The sequence below is a fragment of the Aedes albopictus genome, chromosome 3 (assembly GCF_035046485.1).
Source record: "Aedes albopictus strain Foshan chromosome 3, AalbF5, whole genome shotgun sequence".
Taxonomy (NCBI): domain Eukaryota; kingdom Metazoa; phylum Arthropoda; class Insecta; order Diptera; family Culicidae; genus Aedes; species Aedes albopictus.
In genome coordinates this window covers 195105624-195130243 of record NC_085138.1, presented here as the reverse complement: position 1 = coordinate 195130243, position 24620 = coordinate 195105624, and the positions used below count along the sequence as shown (strand labels likewise).

Genomic DNA, 24620 nt, shown 5'->3' with positions numbered 1-24620 from the left:
GGCCAACCCGTGGCCACCGGAATGTGCCCTGGAGGAACCTGTTTCGAGGACATTTTGACCATGACACCAAAACTAGTCATGCGACGGCTCTATCTACATGATTTTTCATATCCATCATCTTAGTAACCATGAAAATGACCAGTGACCTCCCTGGCTAACCCGTGGCTACCGGAATGTGCCCTGGAGGAACCTGTTTCGAGGACATTTTGACCAAAACACCAAAACTAGGCATGCGACGGCTCTATCTACATGATTTTTCATATCCATCATCTTAGTAACCATGAAAATGACCAGTGACCTCCCTGGCTAACCCGTGGCCACCGGAATGTGCCCTGGAGGAACCTGTTTCGAGGACATTTTGACCATGACACCAAAACTAGGCATACGACGGCTCTATCGTCATGATTTTTCATATCCATCATCTTAGTAACCATGAAAATGACCAGTGACCTCCCTGGCCAACCCGTGGCCACCGGAATGTGCCCTGGAGGAACCTGTTTCGAGGACATTTTGACCAAAACACCAAAACTAGGCATGCGACGGCTCTATCTTCATGATTTTTCATATCCATCATCTTAGTAACCATGAAAATGACCAGTGACCTCCCTGGCTAACCCGTGGCCACCGGAATGTGCCCTGGAGGAACCTGTTTCGAGGACATTTTGACCATGACACCAAAACTAGGCATGCGACGGCTCTATCTTCATGATTTTTCATATCCAGCATCTTAGTAACCATGAAAATGACCAGTGACCTCCCTTGCTAACCCTTGGCCTCCGGAATGTGCCCTGGAGGAACCTGTTTCGAGGACATTTTGACCATGACACCAAAACTAGGCATGCGACGGCTCTATCTTCATGATTTTTTCATATCCATCATCTTAGTAATCATGAAAATGACCAGTGACCTCCCTGGCTAACCCGTGACCACCGGAATGTGCCCTGGAGGAACCTGTTTCGTGGACATTTTGGCTTTGACGCCAAAACTAGGCATGCGACGGCTCTAGCTTCATGATTTTCCATATCCATCATCTAGGGTGAATCGCCAATTGTTACACATCTTAAAAACTCGCCAATTGTTGCACACCTCATAAGAAAAGCATGGAGTGTGAAAAAGTTAGCGAGGTTCCAAGGTGTGCAACAACTCTGTATGAGGCGGTCATGCTTATAATTTCGCTTATAGCATGGTGAATCCGTTAATTTGATACATATTTGCCTCCCAAAAGCGTTTTTGTATTGTATAAAAATATGTCCAATCTAGATTTGTAACTTTCGAATAGAAAGAAATAAAAAATAGTTTTTTTTTGCTTCATGGAGCTGAATTTTTTTGTTTTGTGAATTTGGTTACCAACTGATTTGTATACAGTCATACCTCGGTATAACGTAGCCTCGATATTACGTAACTCAGTATAACGTAACTTTTACCTCGATATAACGTAACTTTTTTATGGTTCCAATGTTTTGCTCCTCCTCTCCTCTTCTTGGCGTAACGTCCTCACTGGGACAAAGCCTGCTTCTCAGCTTAGTGTTCAATGAGCACTTCCACAGTTTTTAACTGAGAGCTTCCTCTGCCAATGACCATTTTGCATGTGTATATCGTGTGGCAGGCACGAAGATGCTGCAATGTTTTGCTATTTGAATAATAAACGTGATTCACGGAATAGTCTTTATGATATTACGCTCCTCCTGGAACCAAGTCTACTAACAGTTTAGCGATAGACGAACATTTTCTCAGTTATATGACAGTTTTCGGTGTCAGTAATTTTGTTTAACTGCTAACTGCAACATGTTTACGTTTCACTTAACGAATGAAATTGAGTAACTGCAACGCCTGACAGATGTCATAAAGCCATCAATTGACGTAAAATGAACGTGAACTTCATGCGACTGTTCATAGGCCAGAGGAACTTATTCACAGCATCAGTTACTTCTGCATTTCGTTATATGAAGATCCTGCTTTTTCTCTTCGTTTAATTCATTCACATTCATTCAATTCCTCCAGCCTATTAGGGCAAACATGGCACATCATTTTGATTTTTGGCGGTGCGATAACTCCAAATTTGTTGAACTTCTCGGACTAAAAAGCATTGCAGTTAAACCGTTTGCACCGACCGAACGTCTACTGTACTTATTCTGGACATATCATTCCTACTGAAACATAGCCTTCCAACTCCAAAAGACATGACAGTAGACAGCAGTGGATGCAAATTCGGTTTCATGCAATACTGCGAGTTATAACGCCGGGGCAAGTCCGCCTAGTCTTAGAAGAACCCTGCAGAAAATCGCTCAAGAAATTCTCTGATAAATTCCTAGATAAATTTCTTGATAAATTTCTGGCGAAATTTTGTGATATATCCCACGGATGAATTATTTCGGCGGAAATATTTCAAAAGTATTCTATGCGTCCTAAAGGAATTCATGGAATAATCACATGAAGAATTTATGTAGAAATGCCACGTGAAGTACCAGAGGGAATTTCTGGAGGGATTCAAAGCAAACTTCTAGAGGAATCACAGCGAAAATCTATGAAAAAGGGGAAATTCCTTAAGGAATCATTAAAAGAAATGCTTTGAAAGAAAATAAGGCATCCCTCTTACCAAGGGCTGAAAGTCTTTTTAATAAAGACAAATCAATCAATGAGGCATCCCTGGAGTAATTCAACAGGGTTTTCTGGAACCAGCAATCTTTGAATGGATCTCTGAAGAAATTCTTGGTGGTTTTTGCCGATATCCTGAGTTTTCGGAAGAATTACCGGTGAAATCCCTGAAAAAAAAAATAGAAAAGAGTTCAAAATGTACAGAGTAAGTACCAGCAGGAATTACTGGGTGAATCTCAGCAAATATTTAATGAGCAGGAAGGTATTAGAGCATTGCAGGTATGACTGGGAGAATCCCAGTAGAAATTTCAAAGGGAATGGCAGGATGAATCCTTGCAAAAATCTCTGGAATCCCATGGGGAATCCTAGAGAAGCCACAGGGGAAATTCCTGGAGGAATCATATCGAGAACTTTTGGAGTAATAGGACAGATAGGGTGAAGTACTAGATTTGTAGTAATGAGCTGAATTTTTGTATGGTGAGAAGTTCAATCCTCCGTTTCTGCAATGAAATGGTGCAAAAAGCGAGGGTACTATTATTCCTTACCTAATTTGATGCTGTTTGAGCAAAAATTCGGGCAACAGTGTTGTTGTTTTCTTCATTTCTTGCAACATAAATAACATAGTTATCCATAGTTTTGCTCAAACAGCATCAAATTAGGCAAGGAATAATTATACTGCACGCTTTTTGCACCATTTCATTGCAGAAACGAAGAATTGACCTTCTCACCATACACAAATTCAGCTCATTACTACAATTCTAGTACTTTACCAATTGTGTCCTATTTCAAAGCCCTTTTTAGAGGAATCCTAGCAGATTAAAACCAGTAGGAATAAATGGAGGAGTTCGAATCCTTGACAAAAAAAAAACTCTAAGTGGAACTCCTTCGAGAGTTTCAGGATAAATCACAGAAGGTATTTCATTAAGGAATCTCAAGAGGAATTCTAGGAGGCATTATCGTATAGGAAACTTTGAATTTTCCACTGCTGAAAATGAAATGATGTACACTCCAACGCTACCTGCTATGGGATTTGTTACTTTTAACCACATAATCAGGTAACGTTTGACGCTTGAGCAGTTCGGTATGTAAAAATAAAAAATAATCTTGTCTTATGCAATATTGGTTCAAACAGTTAGATATAAAAAGGTATACTATAAAGTTGACTTTTGAAGATAGGTATATAAAATACAACAATAAAAAAAAAACATTTAAACAAGGTTAAAAATCATTGTTGAGTGAATAACATAATTTGGGGGGGGGGGGATCTTTTTTGGCTTCGATATAACGTAACTTTGATATGTCGTAACGAATATAAAAATGTTGTTACGTTATATCGAGTTATGAATGTATACTAATATTAGTTTGGGCGATCCACGGTACTCACAGCTGCTTAAGAATAGTGAAATGTAATGTATAAAAATTACTACTGAATTCGTCAGTAAATCATTGTTCAATGTTATAGGGAAGATTTATAAAAAAAACGTCCGAAGAGATCGTAAGGGGAAACGTTTTTTGAAAAATCATAAACCAGTCACACTTATTCAGATGATAAGATGATAAAGTAGCATCTAAATTTTACATTTACATCGTTTTCAACCATATAAGAATTGAACACAATCAACTAAATACATGTTGGATGGTAGAGTGATGAATGCAAACGACTGAAACTAGAAAAAAAAATCAATAAACTTTATGTTACCACATTGATATCACAGTTGATTGTGGTCAAAGGTTTAGACCTATGGTGGAACCACTGTGCAGCGTCCTTGCATTATAAGAAGTACGCAGTTCGCAAGATTTTTTGACCTATCTCGATACGTGGAAAATTCAGGTAAGGAATCGCTCGAGAAATGAGGAAGCTTTTGATTCTTCTTGACTCCAGTACGGAACTGAGAAGATACGTCAAATCAAATGAAGCTCTCTGTGTTGAAGTTCTTGACCATTCCGGTAAAGAAAAAATAATGAACTGAACGGAAATTACTTGAGCGATACCTAGCATAAACCCGTGGCCACAGGAACATGTTAGAGGACGGCTCTATCTTCATAATTTTTATATTCATTGTCTTGGTAACCGTTACCCCCAGTGACCACGAGTGTGACAGATAGGTCACTGGTCCTATTTTGATAACGAAGGTGAAAAAACATGAGGAGCCAAGGGCAAAATGTATTCGGAACAGGTTTCTTCAGGGCAAATTCCAGTGGCCAGAGGTTAACCAGAGAGATGACTGGCACTGTTCACAGTTACAAAGATGATGTACATGAAACATCATGACGATAGAAAACCACTATATCCACAGTTGTGAAGGCGTGATTATTCAGTATATGCATGCTGATGGTGACAGGTTCGATTCGCGGTCAGTAGTGGAACTTTTTGTAATGGATTTTTTCTTAGCTTTCTTCGTTATAGAGTATCTTTGTGCCTACCACACGCCATACACATGCAAAATGATCATATGCAAAAGAAGCTCTCAATTAATAACTGTGGAAGTGCTCATAGAACATTAAGCTGAGTATCAGGCATTGCCCCAGTATGGACGATACACAAAAAAGAAGATGAAGATCATAGAGATAGAGCCCTTGCATAGCTGGTAGCCACGGGTTAACCAGAGAGGTCACTCGCAGTTTTTTTTTTCGGTTACAAAGATGATGGATATGGAAAATCATGAAAATAGAACCGTCGCATGCCTAGTTTTGGTGTCATGGTCAAAATGTCCTCGAAGCAGGTTCCTCCAGGGCACATTCCGGTGGCCACGGGTTAGCCAGGGAGGTCACTGGTCATTTTCATGGTTACTAAGATGATGGATATGAAAAATCATGAAGATAGAGCCGTCGCATGCCTAGTTTTGGTGTCATGGTCAAAATGTCCTCGAAACAGGTTTCTCCAGGGCACATTCCGGTGGCCACGGGTTCGCCAGGGAGGTCACTGGCCATTTTCATGGTTACTAAAAAAATAATAGATATGGAAAATCATGAAGATAGAGCCGTCGCATGCCTAGTTTTGGTGTCATGGTCAAAATGTCCTCGACACAGGTTCCTCCAGGGCACATTCCGGTGGCCACGGGTTAGCCAGGGAGGTCACTGGTCAAGTTCATGGTTACTAAGATGATGGTTATGAAAAATCATGACGATAGAGCCGTCGCATGGCTAGTTTTGGTGTTATGGTCAAAATGTCCTCGAAACAGGTTCCTCCAGGGCACATTCCGGTGGCCACGGGTTGGCCAGGGAGGTCACTGGTCATTTTCATGGTTACCAAAATAATGGGTATGGAAAATCATGAAGATAGAGCCGTCGCATGCCTAGTTTTGGTGCCATAACTGAAATGTCCACGAAACAGGTTCCCGCGAGGGCCATTCCGACACCCGGGACAGGACCAGATTGTGTTGACCGGTTCCTCATGTCCACTATCAGACGCACATCATCCAGTTGGACATTTTTGCTGAAGACACCAACATTGTATCTAGTAAAGCATATAAACCACAATTGAAAGCGTATGCCGTGTACTGAGTACACGACGCGACCGCTCGTGTAACGGTCTGGTTCACAAAAAAGTTACACCAGCGGTCGCGCCGGTGTACTGAGTACACATTCAAAATGTGAGGTTAGAATTACGTATTTTTCGAGTACTTTCCGTGCATTTTTTCATTTTTTTCTGTCTTACTAACAAGAAGAAGAGTGGATCTTGGAATAGGACCAACACCCGGTTCAATTTGGTGCGAATTTCGATTATTTTTTTGCATTTTTCTGAGATGCGTGTACTCAGTACACGCAAGCGACTGATGGTGGGTTAAGAGTGGTTTGTTCCACTATTGTACAGCAAAAATGTTTGTTGGGTACCTGGTCCAGCTTTTCTGAAGTATCGATACACACTGGGTCTAAGAGGGGGTGTAAGAAATTAGAATTAGTAATAGACCCATAAGTAGGCTATGAGAATTTGAATCCCATTATATATACCACCCCTGTACCTGAACTCTTTCTCTTTCTTCAATAAACCGTGAATTAGTTAACATCGTGTTTCTTGTCAATTGTGAGGTCAGATCTGAGCTACATGAAATTCTCCGGGTGCGAGGAAAACATTGGAAACGCGTTAGAGAAGTGTTTGCAGGCCTTGATTTGGAATATTTAAATGAATCTGATTGATTAGTGTTTGTAAACTGTTGATCTCAAAGTTTGATGTGTACGTTGCTTGTTCTCGTTGTCCACCATTTGTTGTTCGCCCCTGACTGTTGTCGTCCGTTGTCGTCCCTTTCCGTTTGTCCTGTTCTCGTCGTTGTCTACCGATTAAGTCCTCTTTATTTATCCGTTGCAGATCAGGACATTTATTGTGTTCCATCAATGTTTTTAGTTTGAATTAGCAAATAATTTAGTTTAAGACCCCTAAATCTCTCCTTCCCAATTTTGAATTTTGGTTATCTCTAACCTCGAAACGGCTACGAGTACTTGCCCAACAAATATTTTAGCTGTATAAGAGTTGAACAAACAATTTTATACTTATGACACACATGTGATACAAGAATCACTGTACAATTGCGCTTGAAATGAGTGCCATACTGAAAATTCTCTCAGTTCAAGTCAGTCTTGTTAAAATTTTCTTGACACTGCGTACCGTTGTACAGGAATCACACTCGTATCATATGTCTGTCCGGGGTATTAAAGTACACTCTAGCTTAAGAAACCAGGCTGTGTTACGCAAACCACTCAGTAGGTGGCAGTAGTGAGCAAACGTCAAACAGAAGCGAAAAAGATGCGAGTGCCGTGGCTGAGCGATTTGAGATCTGCAAAATAGAACTATCCGCTAAAAAGGGTAACGATGAGGAGTAGAGCGAGACGTCTGTTTGTCTGTGCTATCTCTGTTTCTTGGGTGGGCTCCCCGAACTAACATAGTTAAGGCAATAAAAAAGGTAAAACATTGTGAAATTTAAAACCAATGTAAAAATGAACAGTTATGCCTATGTGGCACCCGAGCCTTCTAAATAAACGAATAAGTAAAAAAATATTCCAACTCCAATGAAGAATTAAAGCAGTCTTCAAATTGTTTCAGTAAACTAATAATTTATCAATATTCAACTAGAAATGAGTATAAAGTGTAATGCCACATAAAATTAGTTTAGCTTCCCGCATAAACGATAACCATAAAATGTGCTTAACCACCCATTCGAGATACAATTCGAACAGTATGCGGTATTGTTGAACCGTCTACATTACGGTCGGTGTATGGTGTTGGTTTATTAGGGTTTGCTTAGACTGACTGTATGTGATAATGGTTGCTCCTCCGTGAGTGATCTGATCTGGTATCAACTGCACTAAGCTCCAAAAGAATAAGGGCTGGGTCCACGGCTGGGGCACTCATCGAGCCATTTTCAAAGTGCTATTTTGTAAAATGGCTCATTAACCCAAAACGTCAAAAATTTTACCTAAAACAAATCTACACAGATCGAAAAAAGAGTGTTGTGACGACGAGAACCCCTCGGCGCGGAACGGATGAAAGTTTCCACAGGGAGGCTACGAATACGGTGTACGCGCCTGAAATGTCAGAAATTGGAAAGCTGACAGAAGGTGGATGAAGTGTCAGTAACCATTACTCTCTAAAATAAAAGCTCTCATTTTTGAGTAGCGCCCATGCCGCACAGGGACTGTGTTGGAAACACACATTTTTTTAAATTGCTCGCACGCTCACATTTTTGCAAAATATCAATATTTTTCGGTATTTGAAGGTGGTTTATAAACCCAGTGAGGTTGCCATGTCGAAATTATTGCAAAATACATGATCATATGAGCGTACGAGCAATTTAAAAAAAATGTGTGTTTCGAACACAGTCATGTGCGGCATGGATGTTTACTAAAAATGTGCAGGCCGAACACATTTTTGAGCGAGGCCGTTTTTGCGTGTACGTAGCAGATTGTGGTAAAGAGCTAAAAGTTGAGTACCGTAGTTAATATTACTAAAAAGGAAATTTATACTGTATTACCCTTATTATTTGAAAGTAGTATCTAAAATTGTTTGTATAACCTAAAGTGAACTAGAAAAACCTAGAAGTAAGTGTAAAACTTAAAATCTACTATTTGTAACCTACCTAATGTGAATTCTTAAATCTAGCTACACAAACACATATACTACATGCTAAATTTGTTAAAACTAAAGGAATAGTACGGAGACACTGTTAAAATTGTAAGTACAAATGCGTTAACCTAATGAAATGAAACTTACAAAATAAACCAATTGCAGCTAACGCTGTCCCAATCAACCTTGTGTTCTACTACGGGACTGCTGAAAGAAAACAGTTGTAACATCCTTTAGAATTTTAACACCGCAAACAATGGCGGATAAGGGGAATGATTCGCAGGTGACACGAAATTGTGCATCATGCACAATGCCCGACGAACACGACGACATGGTGGCGTGTGACGCCTGCCACGAATGGCATCATTATTCTTGTGTTAAAGTTGATGCTACCGTTCAGGATCGGGGTTGGAAATGTGCATCCTGCGTACTCCCCAAAGGCGCAATGACCGATCTGCAGGCTCTCGGATCTGATGCGGCGGAATCGAATAAAAAAGGCGCTAAACCAAAGGAAACGGTAGAGCGTTTGGAAAATCTTGTCGTTCCTTCGAAGAAGGTGGGTACGAAATCGTCTACCGGAGGTAGCAAGGTCAGTCGAAGGTCGAAGAAAGGCGAGCCAAGTACTACATCAAGCGCTCGAATTCGACTGGAACTGGAGCTGAAGGCCGTAGAAGAACAGCAGAAGATACGAGAAGAAGAGTTGGCAGCGGAAAAGGAGCTTCAGGACCTCGAACGGAAGCTTGAGGAAGAATTGCGAGAGAAGGAGTTGGCGATCGAGGCGAAACGGATCGCCGAAGCGAAAACTGCTCTGAAAAGGAAAATCGAACTAGAACGTGAGTACAAAAAGCAACAGATGGCAATCCGAAGACAGTCCGAGGAAGAGAAGGTAAAGCTGATTCGTCAGGCATCCGAGTACGGCAGCAGCAGGGGTAGTTCGATCGGAACGGATATCGGCTCTAAGGACAGAGTACAGGATTGGCTATCAAAATCGGCGCAGCAGACAGCGGAACCGGTAAAGCAGTTCATGTTAGCAGTCGACTATAACAACGGCCCAAAACAAGTATTCCACGAAGAAAAACTAACAACCCACCAATATCTAATATTAAGGCAGATAGGAGCTTAGATCACCCCCCTCTAACAACGCAAAATAAAGCTGTTTCTTCTTCAATCCTCCCTACACATACGATAAATAGTCAGGCAACCAGAGATCAGCAAGCTCACACTAATATTTTCGCTAAACGAAATTTTGTGGATGAGTTTGAGCAACTGAAAGTGGGGGGAGCTTCCGGAACCCATGCCACTGCTGGTAATCATAATCCGAAGCTGTTGTTCAGTGGAATCGATTGCGTTCAACGTTTCGAAAACCGCGATCGTTGCAGTGCTCGTCAAAGAGGGGAAAATGAACGCCGTTTAAGTGAAGTGATGTTGCCTACAAGTGGTGACCATGAAAGTCGAAGTGTTAGAGTGCATACAGCGGGTCCTTCTGGAGCCGAAAACCGAAGGATGGTCGATGAACGAGATGGTCAAGCGGAAGCCGACCAAAGCGAAGCAGGAGTTGATAACATGCTAGAACAGCCGATTCCGAAGAATGCTGTGTCTGGTAGCCAAGAGAACTACAGCGAAGATTACGGGGATGGTCCAACAAACCGTCAACTGGCTGCTAGACAGGTGATGGGGAAGGATTTACCAACCTTTTCGGGCAATCCAGAAGAGTGGCCGATCTGGATTAGCAACTTTCGCCGGTCGACATCCACCTGCGGATTTTCCGAAGACGAAAATTTGATTCGTCTTCAACGATGTTTGAAGGGACCAGCGCTTGAAGCAGTTCGCAGCAGACTGCTTTGTCCTTCCAGTGTTCCACACGTAATCTGTACTTTAGAGATGCGATACGGGCGACCGGAGACGCTTATTCGCTCAATGACAGAGCGAGTACGTCGGCTGCCTGCGCTAAGGACCAATGACTTGGATGGGATCATAGAATTCGGCCTTGTAGTGGATAACCTGGTGCAACATTTAAAGAATGCTGGATAGCAGGCGCATCTAACCAACCCATCATTGCTGCATGATCTAGTTGGGAAGTTGCCGGTTGACTACAAGCTAAAGTGGTCAGCATATAAAAGCATGCGACTCGACGTGGACCTGAGTACATTTGCACAGTTCATGTCAACGCTGGTCGAGCTTGCATATGACGTAGCAGATGATTTTCCGTGTATTGAGAAAGTACCGAGACAAACCCAGATGAGTAAGGAGCGAACCTTTGTGCAGACACACGTGGAGTCCATGAGAAGCGAACTAGCTAATAGCAGTAATCCAGGCTTCCGGACTCCAAAGAAGCCATGCGTAGTATGCCATACGGAAGGACATCGAGTAGCGGAATGCAGTCGATTCAAAGCGATGGACATTTGTGGAAGGTTGAACGTGGTGCAGCAGAGCGGTGTATGCCGATCGTGTTTGAACTTCCATGGCAGATGGCCGTGTAAAACCGCAAAGGAATGTGGTGTCAACGATTGCCGGTTAAAACATCATCAACTGTTGCATTCACCGTCCGTATCTGCTGACACAGCGGTATCTACGAGTCATCTGAGCGAATCCGTTGGGAGTGAGGGTCCTCTGTTCAGAATAATTCCGGTAACGCTGTATGGAAAGGATTGCAAGGTAAGCGTCTACGCGTTCGTTGACGAAGGGTCCAAGATTACGCTGTTGGAGGACGCCGTGGCTGATCAGCTTGGACTAGCAGGGCCAACAGAATCTCTGAATTTACAGTGGACTGGGAATATAAAGCGTAGTGAACCAAACTCAAGACGGATTAGCGCTGAAATTTCTGCAGAAGGATCGGCGAAGCAGTACCAATTGTGCAACGCTCGTACTGTGGGTGGACTGCTGCTTCCATCACAATCGGTATGTTACGAAGAGATGTGCAGCCGTTATCCACATCTAAGAGGTTTGCCAATAAAAAGCTACGAGAAGGTGTCGCCTAAACTCTTGATTGGACTTGACAACTTGAAGCTCACCGTACCGTTGAAAATTAGAGAAGGGAGATGGGTAGAGCCGATCGCCGCCAAGAGTCGCATCGGGTGGAGCATCTACGGATGCGCAACGATGCCACCAGTCTCGGCTGTCGTGTGCGGGCTTCATTTGAAGGATGGACCGATCAAGAGCAAGCGCTCAACAAGTTGGTTCGCGACTATATCACACTGGACAATACTGGCGTAACGCATCATACTACGCACTTGGAATCCAAGGAGGACCAACGGGCGAAAATGCTGCTGCAGACAACCACCAAAAGAATCGGCAGCGCTTTCGAGACGGGACTACTGTGGAAGGTCGATGAGGTACGGTTTCCAAACAGCTACGGAATGGCGTATAAGCGGATGTGTTCTTTGGAAAGGCGACTGAATGAGGATTCAACACTGTATGAACGTGTCAGACAGCAGGTGCGAGACTACGAATTGAAGAAGTATGCGCACAAAGCAACACATCACGAATTGTCTACTACCGGTGCTGACCAGTGCTGGTATCTGCCGTTGGGGATAGTCATAAACGCGAAGAAGCCAAGTAAGCTGAGGATGATTTGGGACGCTGCGGCCAAAGTTGATGGAGTCTCGCTAAACTCCGCACTGCTCAAAGGGCCAGATTATTTGACATCTCTTCCAGCGGTTATTGGAAAGTTTCGATTGTATCAGTTTGCCCTAACTGGTGACATTAGGGAAATGTTCCATCGCTTCTTCATCCGGCAGCAAGATCGACAGTTCCAGAGGTTCTTGTTCTGAGATCACCCGCAAGAAGAGCCGATAACGTACGTAATGGATGTAGCCATCTTCGGAGCTGCTTGTTCACCGAGCAGCGCTCAATATATAAAAAATCTGAACGCCAAAGATTTTGAGGCAAACTATCCACGAGCAGCAGAAGCCATCGTTAATCGTCATTATGTAGACGATTACCTGGACAGCTTTGGAACAGCTGAAGAAGCGGTAAAAATCGGAAGGCAGGTAAAGGCTATACATGCTGAGGGTGGTTTCGAAATCCGAAACTTCCTATCCAACGAAACTGCGATAGCTGCACAGGTCGGAGACGAATCACCAGAAATAGAAAAGAACATCTGTGTGGAGAAAGACGAGCGGATTGAATCTGTACTTGGCATGAAGTGGATTCCTAGCAGCGATACCTTCACGTTTATAGTCTCTCTTCCAGACAACTTATGCCATGTTCTCGAACATTCGCATGTGCCTACAAAACGAGAAGTATTGCGCACAATCATGAGCTTCTTTGATCCGCTAGGACTGATTTCATTTTTCCTGATTCATGGACGTACCATGATGCAGGACATATGGGCGACCGGAATAGAGTGGGATGACCCGATTACCGAAGCAGTACTGATGCAGTGGAAACAATGGATTGGACTTATCCCGAAATTGAGCACTCTTCGTGTACCCCGTTGTTACCTCAACGGAGCCAGAGAAAACAGCTACTCCAAGTTGCAGGTTCACACATTCGTCGATGCAAGCCAGTCCGCGTACTCGTGCGTAGTGTATTTTCGAGTAGATACACCAGAAGGTCCAGCCGTTAGCCTTGTGGCGGCAAAATCCAAAGTTGCTCCTCTGAAAATGCTGACGATACCTCGCCTTGAACTCCAGGCTGCAGTTCTGGGATCTCGCCTGCTCAATAGTGTAATAGCAATGCACGCTCTCCCTGTAACGAAACGTGTTCTGTGGTCCGACTCCAATACCGTTCTCGCCTGGATTCGGTCGGATCAGCGGCGATACCATCAGTACGTGGGATTCAGGATCGGCGAAATACTTTCGATGACAGACGTTAGTGAATGGCGTAAAATACCTACGAAACAAAATGTTGCGGATGACGCCACGAAATGGGGAACTGGACCAGACATCCAATCAGAAAGCCGGTGGTTCCAAGGTCCAGCATTCCTTAAACAACCGGAGGCATTCTGGCCGCGTGAAGTTGAGCATATCAATTCAACGGAGGAAGAGGTGATACCATGTAATCTTCACAATGAAATAGAGCCGTTGCTAGTGGACGCCACTAGGTTTAGTAAATGGGAGAAACTACACCGCACCATTTCTTATGTACACCGGTTCATCGAGAATATCCACCGATCTCGAAGAAACGAAGAGCGAAATCTAGAAGCCCTGTCGCAAGAGGAAATGCTGATAGCCGAGAGATCGTTGTGGATCCAAGCACAAGCAGAGTCGTTCGCCTCTGAAATACAGTCGCTTAAGAAGACAAAAGGGAGATCAGAGGATACTCATGAGGTCCTACCGAAATCCAGTTCACTGTACAAGATCTGTCCGTTTCTTGACGACACAGGAGTGATGCGGAAACGAAGTCGCCTGGAAAATGCCGATTGGATGGCGTTTCACACTAAGTACCCGGTGATACTTCCTCGTAAAAATCGCATAACTTTTCTTCTTGTCGATTACTACCACCGTCGCCTGCAACACCGCAACCGTGAAACGGTTGTCAATGAGATGCGCCAGCTCTACGAGATTCCACGACTAAGGTCAGTGGTGTTCAACGTGGTGAATTCCTGCATGGCATGCCGGTTTCGCCGAGCTGCTCCTAATCCGCCTTCTATGGCACCGCTGCCCAAAGTGCGAGTCACACCCTATGTCCGGCCGTTCACGTTCGTGGGCGTTGACTATTTTGGTCCAGTATTTGTGAAAGTCGGCCGCAGCAACGTCAAACGATGGATAGCACTTTTCACTTGCTTGACGATTCGTGCGGTGCACCTTGAAGTTGTACACAGTTTGTCCAAGGAATCATGCGTTATGGACAAACGTCTTGGAATCCCGCTTCAACAGTGCATCAGAACTTCAGACGCACAAATCTCAAGAAGCAAGCTTCAAACAACAGAGCATTTTATTATTCTATTCTTGCTCACTTGTAACAAGCTTAAAATAAGAAGATCAGTTGCGCTGGTTTTGTTTGCAAAGAGATTTGTGCGCTCGAAATCGTGAGTAGGTGCCAAAGTCGGCCATTGTGGCGGCCATTTTGGGATTCTAACAAGTCTGTCCTTATGGCAGTGAGAAGATTCGTGTCACGGCGTGGAGCACCAGTAGAAATATTCAGTGACAATGGCACTAACTTTCTTGGTGCAAGTAATCAACTGCGGAGAGAGACCGAAGAGCTGGTTCATCACCTAGCGTTCACGTTTACCAACACTACGACCCGTTGGTCGTTCAACCCGCCTGGAGCTCCTCATATGGGAGGGGCATGGGAACGAATGGTTCGGTCTGTCAAGGTGTCAATCTCCGGTATTCTGGACAATCAGAGGCGGCCAGACGATGAGGTTTTGGAGACGGTGGTGATCGAGGCAGAAGCGATGATCAATTCGCGTCCGCTGACCTACATACCGCTAGAGTCTGCTGAACAGGAATCTCTAACTCCGAACCACTTCTTATTAGGAAGCTCAAGCGGAGTGAAACAGAAGCCAGTATTACCTACGGATTATCAAGCGACGTTGAGAAATGGTTGGAAGCTGGCACAGCATCTGTCGGATGGGATATGGAGGAGATGGATTAGGGAATATTTGCCAGTAATATCCAGACGATCGAAGTGGTTCGAAGAAGTGAAGGAGGTAGCTGAAGGAGATCTAGTGCTGATAGTCGATGGAGCGGTACGGAATCAGTGGATGAGAGGGATAGTGGAGAAAGTCGTGCACGGCAAAGATGGACGAGTGCGGCAAGCATGGGTGCGAACGGCGAATGGTTTACTACGGAGACCAGTTGTGAAGTTGGCGTTGCTCGACGTCTTAGATGGAAGTAAACCGGATGATGACCAGGATCGTTTACGGGTGGGGGGATGTGACGACGAGAACCCCTCGGCGCGGAACGGATGAAAGTTTCCACAGGGAGGCTATGAATACGGTGTACGCGCCTGAAATGTCAGAAATTGGAAAGCTGACAGAAGGTGGATGAAGTGTCAGTAACCATTACGTAGCAGATTGTGGTAAAGAGCTAAAAGTTGAGTACCGTAGTTAATATTACTAAAAAGGAAATTTATACTGTATTACCCTTATTATTTGAAAGTAGTATCTAAAATTGTTTGTATAACCTAAAGTGAACTAGAAAAACCTAGAAGTAAGTGTAAAACCTAAAATCTACTATTTGTAACCTACCTAATGTGAATTCTTAAATCTAGCTACACAAACACATATACTACATGCTAAATTTGTTAAAACTAAAGGAATAGTACGGAGACACTGTTAAAATTGTAAGTACAAATGCGTTAACCTAATGAAATGAAACTTACAAAATAAACCAATTGCAGCTAAAGCTGTCCCAATCAACCTTGTGTTCTACTACGTGTGTGGTGTGTGATGCACGTGCAGAGTACCATGCCTCAATCTGCTAACGGACAGTGCGCAATACCTTCTAAGTAACGCCTAACACCCAACTGTCAGTGCGAGGCCGACCAGCGCATGGTTGGCCATGACTCGTCCTCTTTCATCGGTCGAACATCAGGCGCATCAGACGTGCGGCACCGAGCACGGCATTTCCCCCGCGAGAGGCAATCGGAATTGCACAATGGCGAACCTGCCAGGTTTATTGCGAGTTTTCGCAATAAATAAAGTGAAAAATCGGGACACTTTGACGAGTTAAGGTAAGCGAGTGCAAGAAAAATGTGATAAACTGTACAAGATGCAGTCCGACACGCAACGAGAGCGTTTTTTTGGATCGATTGTTTTTGGTTTCAATTGATCACACCGGCTTGCTTCAATACGTCAACAAAAGCGCACGGATGATTTGAATGGAGCTCGATTGGATTGGTTTGGTTTCGGCTGGCAATGCCGAAGGCGCTGTAGAACAGCGCCGGAGTTCTTCGATTATGGAATCGAAGAGGTGGTTTGGAAAACCACCCGGATGATTTGGTTTCGGCTGGTGATGCCGAAGGCGCTGTAGAACAGCGCCGGAGTTCTTCGATTGTGGATTCGAAGAGGTGGTTTGGATAACCACCCGGATGATTTGGTTTCGGCTGGTGATGCCGAAGGCGCTGTAGAACAGCGCCGGAGTTCTTCGATTGTGGATTCGAAGAGGTGGTTTTGGAAACCACCCGGATGATTTGGTTTCGTCTGGTGGGTAACATCTGGAGCGCTGTAGGAAAACGCCAGCGCGGAGTACTTTAATGGCAGAGTTGAGGAAGGGTGGTTTGGAGAACCATCTCGATGATTTGATGTTGGCTGGTGACAACAAAGGTGCTTTTGAAGAGTACCAAAGTGATTAGACGATTAACTAGAGGGAAATAAACAAATTTCTTTTATTCTTGAAATAAGGATATTAAAGCGTCATAAGTGTGTTTTATTCAGGAAAAAACATGCCTGTTGCGAGTGAACTAATAAAAAAAATGAAGCGAACACATCGTTTTTTGTTTGGAATTGATTGAATAGTTCCGCTTTAAACTTTTGATGAACACTATCTATACAATTTTACAAATAATCATTTTGGAAGGTCGTTATGGTGTCTGATATCGAGGAAAAAAAGTCTTCATTCCTTCTATGTGCCGGGCACATTTATATTCTCAATTGGAGTAAATGAATGCTTTCCATTAGTGAGTAGTGCACAGAGAACATGCTTGACCTAGCTCGATCAGTCCTGCAAAATGTCAGTCTCAGTGCCTGTTTTTCAGCCGAAAGTGAATGACTGCGGCGGTCTTTTTCAGTCCCTCGATGTGAGAACTGACAGAGTCCGAGAGCTCCATTCGTGAGCGACCCAACAAGATCAATTCCCAATCATCCACACACTACTCATGCTGAAAGGCCATTCGTCTCAAGCGGTGGGTTGTGAGAGTGAGTGCCCTATACGTTAGCACGGGTGAAAACACTCAACTACAGAAAATTGAATGGAAATTTAGCCCTGTCAGCTCTCGCTTTCAGCACGCTGCGTGCGAGTGTGAGTACCTATTTCATTTCGCTCCCGTGTTTCTGATCGGAAAGCAACTTTGACAGAAAAACCAAAACGGAGAAAATTGCAGCACTGATCTCGATACGTGGAAAATTCTGGTAAGGAATCGTTTAAGAAATGAACAAGCTTTGCATTTTTTTGATCCCAGTATTGAACTGAGAGAAATTGAACCCTCACCTAATAAGATGATGCGATTTAGAAGCATAAGGACGCTAACTGTACGAATACAAGATCAAAAAAAAAAAATCCAACAGCATATAGATATTATCAAGTACTAGCTGACCCGGCAAACTTAGTCTTGCCCAGTTGTGGTGGTTTGACAACTGTTGAGGTCATTGCAGCACCGCACTCTAGATTGGTTTTATTTCTTTCTTTTTTCTATGTAAACATCTAGCGACAAGGCAAGTGGCGTTCTCTAATCGCATCAAGGTGGAAGCTTTCTGTAACAGTGTTCGTGATTTGTCATAATAGAATGTGGTGTGCGTATGTTTTGGTATCCGCATACATTCAGTAACGCACACTAGCGCATGAAGGTTGAACTTTCATCTGCAGATAGCGCTGCGGTAGTGTCCCCCCGGGCATCAGCAGAGTGGGCATTTTTTGGTATTCTTATTCTATGCTCAAGGGGACTTCAAAGCCATTTTTATATTGTCTATCCGGTTGGAATCAAAACAGACATTCAATCAAAAAATGGCAGTTTTTTGGTCCACAAGTGTCGCAATTGTTTCGCATCTAGTTCGCTGTGTTGCTGACAACAATGGGAAGAATGCGCACTACTTTTGACATGTTTCAAAAACGTCGCGAGTTGGGTCGCGTCGCTACTTGAGTATTGGACGTCCGGTTTGGTGGCGGCCCGACAATATATATATATACCCAGGTAACCACTAAGCATTTAAACAAGCCGTATTTCAGCATTATATCTTCATTCCACCTGCTTTCTGCTCTATCATAGCAGTTCAACTGCTAAACTGCACTAAATTAGCAACTGAACTGCTACTGCAAATGTGACAGCTGTTGCGTAGCATTTCAAATGCACGATCTTTTGGGATCTTCTAGCAAAAAATACTGTCCAGCACATTCAAAATTGCATGAATTACCTCTTTTTGAAGCGCAAAGTGAAGAAAAGAAAAATGGGAGAGAGATAGAAAGTTGGCGAGATAAGAAGTGTGGAACTATACACATATTTTCGTTTTCATTTTCGATAGTCTGAGAGATAAGCATTAAATCAGCCGTATATTGGGCCAAAACCTGCATTTAAGCAGCACTTATGGTGCATATACGGCTTATTTTCATTTTTTGACCTGCTGTAAAGGCGCATTCCAACTGCTTACTGGTTACCTGGGTATATATATAGATTTGGCTGATTTTTTTTTTAGAGGAGGAGGAGGATGTGTGGTGTGTGATGCACGTGCAGAGTACCATGCCTCAATCTGCTAACGGACAGTGCGCAATACCTTCTAAGTAACGCCTAACACCCAACTGTCAGTGCGAGGCCGACCAGCGCATGGTTGGCCATGACTCGTCCTCTTTCATCGGTCGAACATCAGGCGCATCAGACGTGCGGCACCGAGCACGGCATTTCCCCCGCGAGAGGCAATCGGAATTGCACACTACGGGACTGCTGAAAGAAAACAGTTGTAACAAGTGTGAAATTCTGTGACATATGATGCACATAATTGGAGCGTGGGATATCACAGAAGTTTACATGACATATCATGTAAAGTTCATGAAATATCATGTAAACTTCCATTATATGTCATGTAATTCAGCATGACTCTGAGAGTTTACATGACATATAACATAAATTTACATGATATATCATGTAAACCATCACAACATTAAGTTTACATGAGTAAAATGAAGTTTACATGACGTGTAAATCTCATTATTTTTATCTGTGTATGCTCAAACATCTGGGCCCTGTAGCATAATCGGGCTAATAATATTAGCTACAAGTTACAAGTTACAAGTACTAATATTACAAGTGCTAATAATTTGTGTTGCATAAAGGCTCAATTTTCCACTAATATTATTAGCACTTGAAATATTAGTGACCATGAAAATGCAAGTTGTTTTGGTTCATTTACCTGTCAAAATTCATCCGACAGTTCACTATTAATTTGAAATGGCAGTTGATGCTTGTTTATTTTCTGCATTTTCTGCGTAACATCCGGAAATAACTTCATTTGGGATGCTAACAAAAGGCTGAATTTCAAAAGGCTGAATGCACAAAAGGCTGAACACGAAAGGCTGAAAGTAACATAAGGCTGAATTTCAAAAGGCTGAATGCACAAAAGGCTGAAATTGCAAAAATGCAGGAAATGAGTTATAGTACTTCTTCTTCTTTTTTTTTCTGACGTAACGTCCCAACTGAGACAAAGCCTGCTTTCAGCTTATATACGCATTTCAACAGTTATTAATTGAGAGCCTTCTCTGCCAATGACCACTTTGCATTGGTACATATATCGTGTGACAGACAGGAAGATACTTTATGCCCGCGGTTGTCAAGGAATTTTCCATTACAAAAAGTTTCTGGCCCGAGGGAGAATCGAACCCATCACCCTCAGCATGACTACTCGTTCGCTAACCAGATCGGCTACATATATGAGTCCTCGTCATAGAATGTGCTTAGTGAAGAGTGCATACCAACTAACACAAAAAATGACTGATAATATTTCAATTGGAGATTTTTCCTTCTTTGAGCATGAGCTATTCTTTCGAGTCATGCTGTTATGGAGATTGGTTGCCATTACAGCTGCCAACAATGTGATCAGAGATTTTTCCTTCTTTTAAATATATGCTATTCTTTGGAGAAATACTGTCATAGTTATGTAGGCGATCAATAATGCATACTTTAGCGCGGAAAAACAGTCCTAACGCTTTCCGATTTCGAACATAGTAACGGAAGCATGTTCGTCCAATGAACCATCAACCAATGAGAGGTAGTGTGCGTCAAATGTAAAACTCAAGCAAAACCAATGTAAGTGTCAGGGCTAAGGGGTCGGCCAACTAGCAAATTTTTATAAAGATCAATATATCAGTGTACGATATGAATAAATAGAGTGTTATGTCTGTTTGTCTGTGATGTTAGTGTTGCCTTTAGGCTCGTATGACTGCCTTTAGGCTCGCCGTTTGAAAACTAGTCGAATCATTATTTCAGCCTTATGTTATTTCAGCCTTTTGACATTTTCAGCCTTTTGTGATTCAGCCTTTCGTAATTCAGCCTTTTGTCATTTCAGCCTTTCGTGTTTCAGCCTTTTGTACGTAACCCCTTCATTTATTCCGAAGTTTTGCATTCTTTATGCGATACATGAAGAAAAGCATATGCTGTTTGGATTAATTTCGACCGCTCTAACGAAATATTTTTTTACCAAGTATGGCACTGCAAGTACCTAGATTTTTAGTAAAATGTCCCAAAGATTTTATAGTACTGGTTGAAAAACAATGTGTTAAAATTTAGCAACATGTATTATGCTTCTTGTTAAAATCCGAAGTGATCTGGGATGCAAAAAATGAGCTTTTAGCTACTTTTATATGTCGCAACTCGATTCGAGTTAGTGTATGTATATTGTACCTCTTGATTAGCTTAATGATACGCAATACAAGCAATTGATTCAAATTTATTTCGCATCTGCAACTTTACCTGTGCTTATGCAGTGACCATAATATATGGCTTTACCAAGAACCTCCAATCAACGAGTTTCGAATACATATTGCCAAATTTAATCGTCGAAAACTGGAATTAAGGTTGACATGTTAGATAAATAATATCTTTTGAGTTCATCAAAATGGTAAATCGATATATTCAAAACTAAATATGACTTCTGCAATACTTTAAATCTAACTTGTAAATTATTTTACAAGACCTTTGAGACTTGTAATCAAAAGTACAAGTCACAGCTAATATTTTATACTTGAGTTTGTTTATGCAACATACACTTGTGAATTCTACTAATAATATAAGTCCAACCGACTTGTAGTATTGGACTTGTAGCTTGTACTTGTAGTATTTTTATGCAACAGAGAATTACAAGTTACAAGCTACAAGACTAATATTATTAGTAAAATTTTCATTATGCTTCAGGCCCCTGGTTAACCAAATTTGACTCGATCGAACTTTCATTAGTGTCAAACAGATGTTTACTCTTTTGTTCATTCCTTACAATTTCACATTTGCATTCATGAAATGAGCGATCAGCTGATCCGAACATCTCGTACAATTGCTTATTTGAACATCACCCTAAATAAGCTTGGATGTAAGGAAACAGTTTTTTTTAATTTTGCGTAACCCTTACCCATTTTTGTGCTATGAATTTTGTACGTATAGTGGAATCTGGGGAAAATATTTTATGGAAACCTGAACATCCATTTGCTGAACTTACCTTGGATCTTCTCGCTGAGTCACTGCCTTCCGAAACACTCTCTTCTATGCTCTGCTGGGTGATCTGAGCCTCGGTCTGAGCTGAGATGCTAACCTTAGGCAAGTGCAATGATGGTACCCAGTCGACATTGAATGAATCGGATGGTTTTGCAGCAGCACCTGAAAATCGAACCACGAGAACATTACTTTTAATTGATGTGATTTATTTCTACATTTTGAACGTACCTGACACAAAATGCCGATTGCAAATATATTTAAATTCCGAGTTATAATGCGACCGAAACCCTAGAACATCGAGCCACCGTTTGAATCGTATCTCGGTTAACTCTTTAGGAGATTTTTTCACACATGGAAAACGAAAAAAACGCGAGTTTTCGGTCAAATGCGTGGACGAACATCCCGGCACAATACACTTTCTTGTCATTTTCGCACCGCAGAAATCATAAAACTTATCAATTAACAATTTTAAACGACAAATTTGCAGCTGCTGCCGTGATTACTACACCGAACACAAATGTAAACATTGCCCTCAAATATTTTTTTTGCTTTTGTCTCACACTGAGCAGTGACGTCACGAAGCAAGCTCCAATAAGTATTGTTGATGTTTAACATACACATACAGTTCAATGACCCGATTTGCATGGAAAAGCTTGTTGCCATCATCCTGCAGGAAAAATTCCTATAATAAAATCCAAGGTACACATTAATTATAATCTACTGGCACTATCTAATGAAAACGGGACAAGAAGGGAGAATTTTTCGGCACGTTTCGTGTTCTATCCATTATTATTGTGTCGAAAATAGTCCAAAGAAACCTAATGCAAGAAATTCATACGAGATTTTGACAGTTCTCACAAATTATTAACAAAGGGAATTTGTAAACAAATCACAACCACGCAGGCGTTTGGATTGGCCAATTATTCTAGACGGCATCGATTCGCCCCTCGAGTACGCTCCTCTGCTTGCAGTTGATGGCAGCATAAAGCAGTAGATCAAAACAAAATCATAACAATCGCAAGAGAGAATCTCTCTCAAAACTGTTGAAAAATATTAGCAGCATTTTTTTAGCACTTGCAGTTAGTGTATTTGCTTGCGAAAATGAAGAAGGTCGTGGTGCCACTAATTGGACCACTATTAGGTTGTTTCAGCCCGAACCGGATTCCTACGAAAAGGGAAGCACTGCAAGTAATATTTTGCTACAATTACGTGGAACACTATTCTATCCCAAATAGCATTAAAGAAGTGGCTAGCGTTATTATTGAGCTGGAATATGAAGGTCATCGTATCAAGCGCAAAGATTTGGTCCAAGCGTGTCTGCAGCGTTTGTATAATGAGTGGAGGAGTAAACATGGGTTGATTTTGATCTTAAACTTAAAGCTAAACATATCTCGTTTTAGATATTCAACGTTCAAAGAACAGGACTAATCCAGCTACTGAAGAACGGCGCAAACAATTCGAAAAAAGATTGTCTGATCGATTACCCTGTATTGTTCCAATTTTAGATACCACCAAAGGGGTCCAAGAAATTAGTTAACATAATAGAATAAGTGTCATATCAGATCTATTCATCCTCAGATAGCAGTAAAGGCACAGTAATTACACAGACAAACAGACATAACACTACGAACATTTTTCGATTCAAATCATAGTCCCGGAAACCTGTTCGCCCAATACTAAAAGGACTGAGTTTGGCCGACCATGAACTAGGTGGCGGTAGTGGGCAAACGTCAAACTCGAACAAAAACGATGCGAGCGCCACGGGTGGGCAGTTGGCCAACTATCAAATCTTTAAATAGACCGTTAATTCGGTGTTCGATGGGAAATGTCAAAGTGTTACGTCTGTTTGTCTGTGGTAATTATATACACACAATAGGATTTTTAATAATTTAAATATATGCCAAAATAACCTGTTTAATGAATGTTTTTCATGATTGTATTTATTAAGAACTTCAACCTGAAATATACTCAAATTAACCCGCTAACGCTCAAGGTGATAATTTTCTCGAGTTATATTTCAGCACAGCTTCTACGATATCGTTATATTTTGATCCAGATATACTCTACACGGCTTTCCCCTTATGTTTGTACTACTCCATGATTTTTTATTCGTGAACAATATGTGGGTTTTATGGTGTTATTATGGGCACTATCAAAGTTACATCGAAAAGATAATGTGCTTTTCGGCTACATGAAAAATGATGAACCAACCAAAAATTCAATTTTATTCGATCTACCAGTTGCAATTAAGAATTACGTACAAAAGCCTGAAAAACATAACGCTGGAGGGAAGAACTGAACTGGAGGATTTACTGAAGGAATTCTGAGAGGCATATCTGATAGAATTTTGAGGGAATCTCAGCAGAAAGTTGGGTAGGAATCCCTGAAATAATCACAGAAGAAATCCCGGGAGGAAATGCTGGTAAATCCCGAGCAAGGATCTCAGCTCTTAGAAAGAATTCCGTTAGGGTTCTCTGAATATGTTTCGACAGAACACAGCAGGAATTCTCGTAGAAATCTTCGAAGGAATTCCAGCACAAATCCCTGAAGGAATGCAGAAAAGAATAACTAAAAGAATCCTTTCAGGATTTTCCAAAGCAACCCCTGTAAAAATTCCTGAAGAAAACTCCGGAGCAATCCGTACAGCAATCTCGGAAGCAATATCTGAAGG

General features: G+C 42.1%; 1 protein-coding gene and 1 long non-coding RNA gene across 2 annotated transcripts in view; one reads left to right on the top strand and one right to left on the bottom strand.

The window, feature by feature from the left end:
- The window catches only part of LOC115261473 (protein suppressor of hairy wing), a 40439-nt gene extending 17924 nt beyond the window's left edge, over window positions 1–22515 (bottom strand). Inside the window, exons 1-2 of the mRNA XM_029863164.2 lie at window positions 22178–22515; window positions 21954–22111 (exon numbers count right to left, since the gene is read on the bottom strand). Coding sequence (XP_029719024.2) covers window positions 21954–22111; window positions 22178–22376 — 357 coding nt within the window. The 5' untranslated portion in view covers window positions 22377–22515. The remainder of the gene's footprint in view (window positions 1–21953; window positions 22112–22177) is intronic.
- A 423-nt stretch (window positions 22516–22938) lies between these two features.
- LOC134290153 (uncharacterized) lies at window positions 22939–23867 on the top strand. The gene is made up of 2 exons (XR_009998873.1): window positions 22939–23294; window positions 23350–23867. It is a non-coding gene; the product is annotated as an uncharacterized LOC134290153 (long non-coding RNA).
- The last annotated feature ends 753 nt before the right edge of the window (window positions 23868–24620 follow it).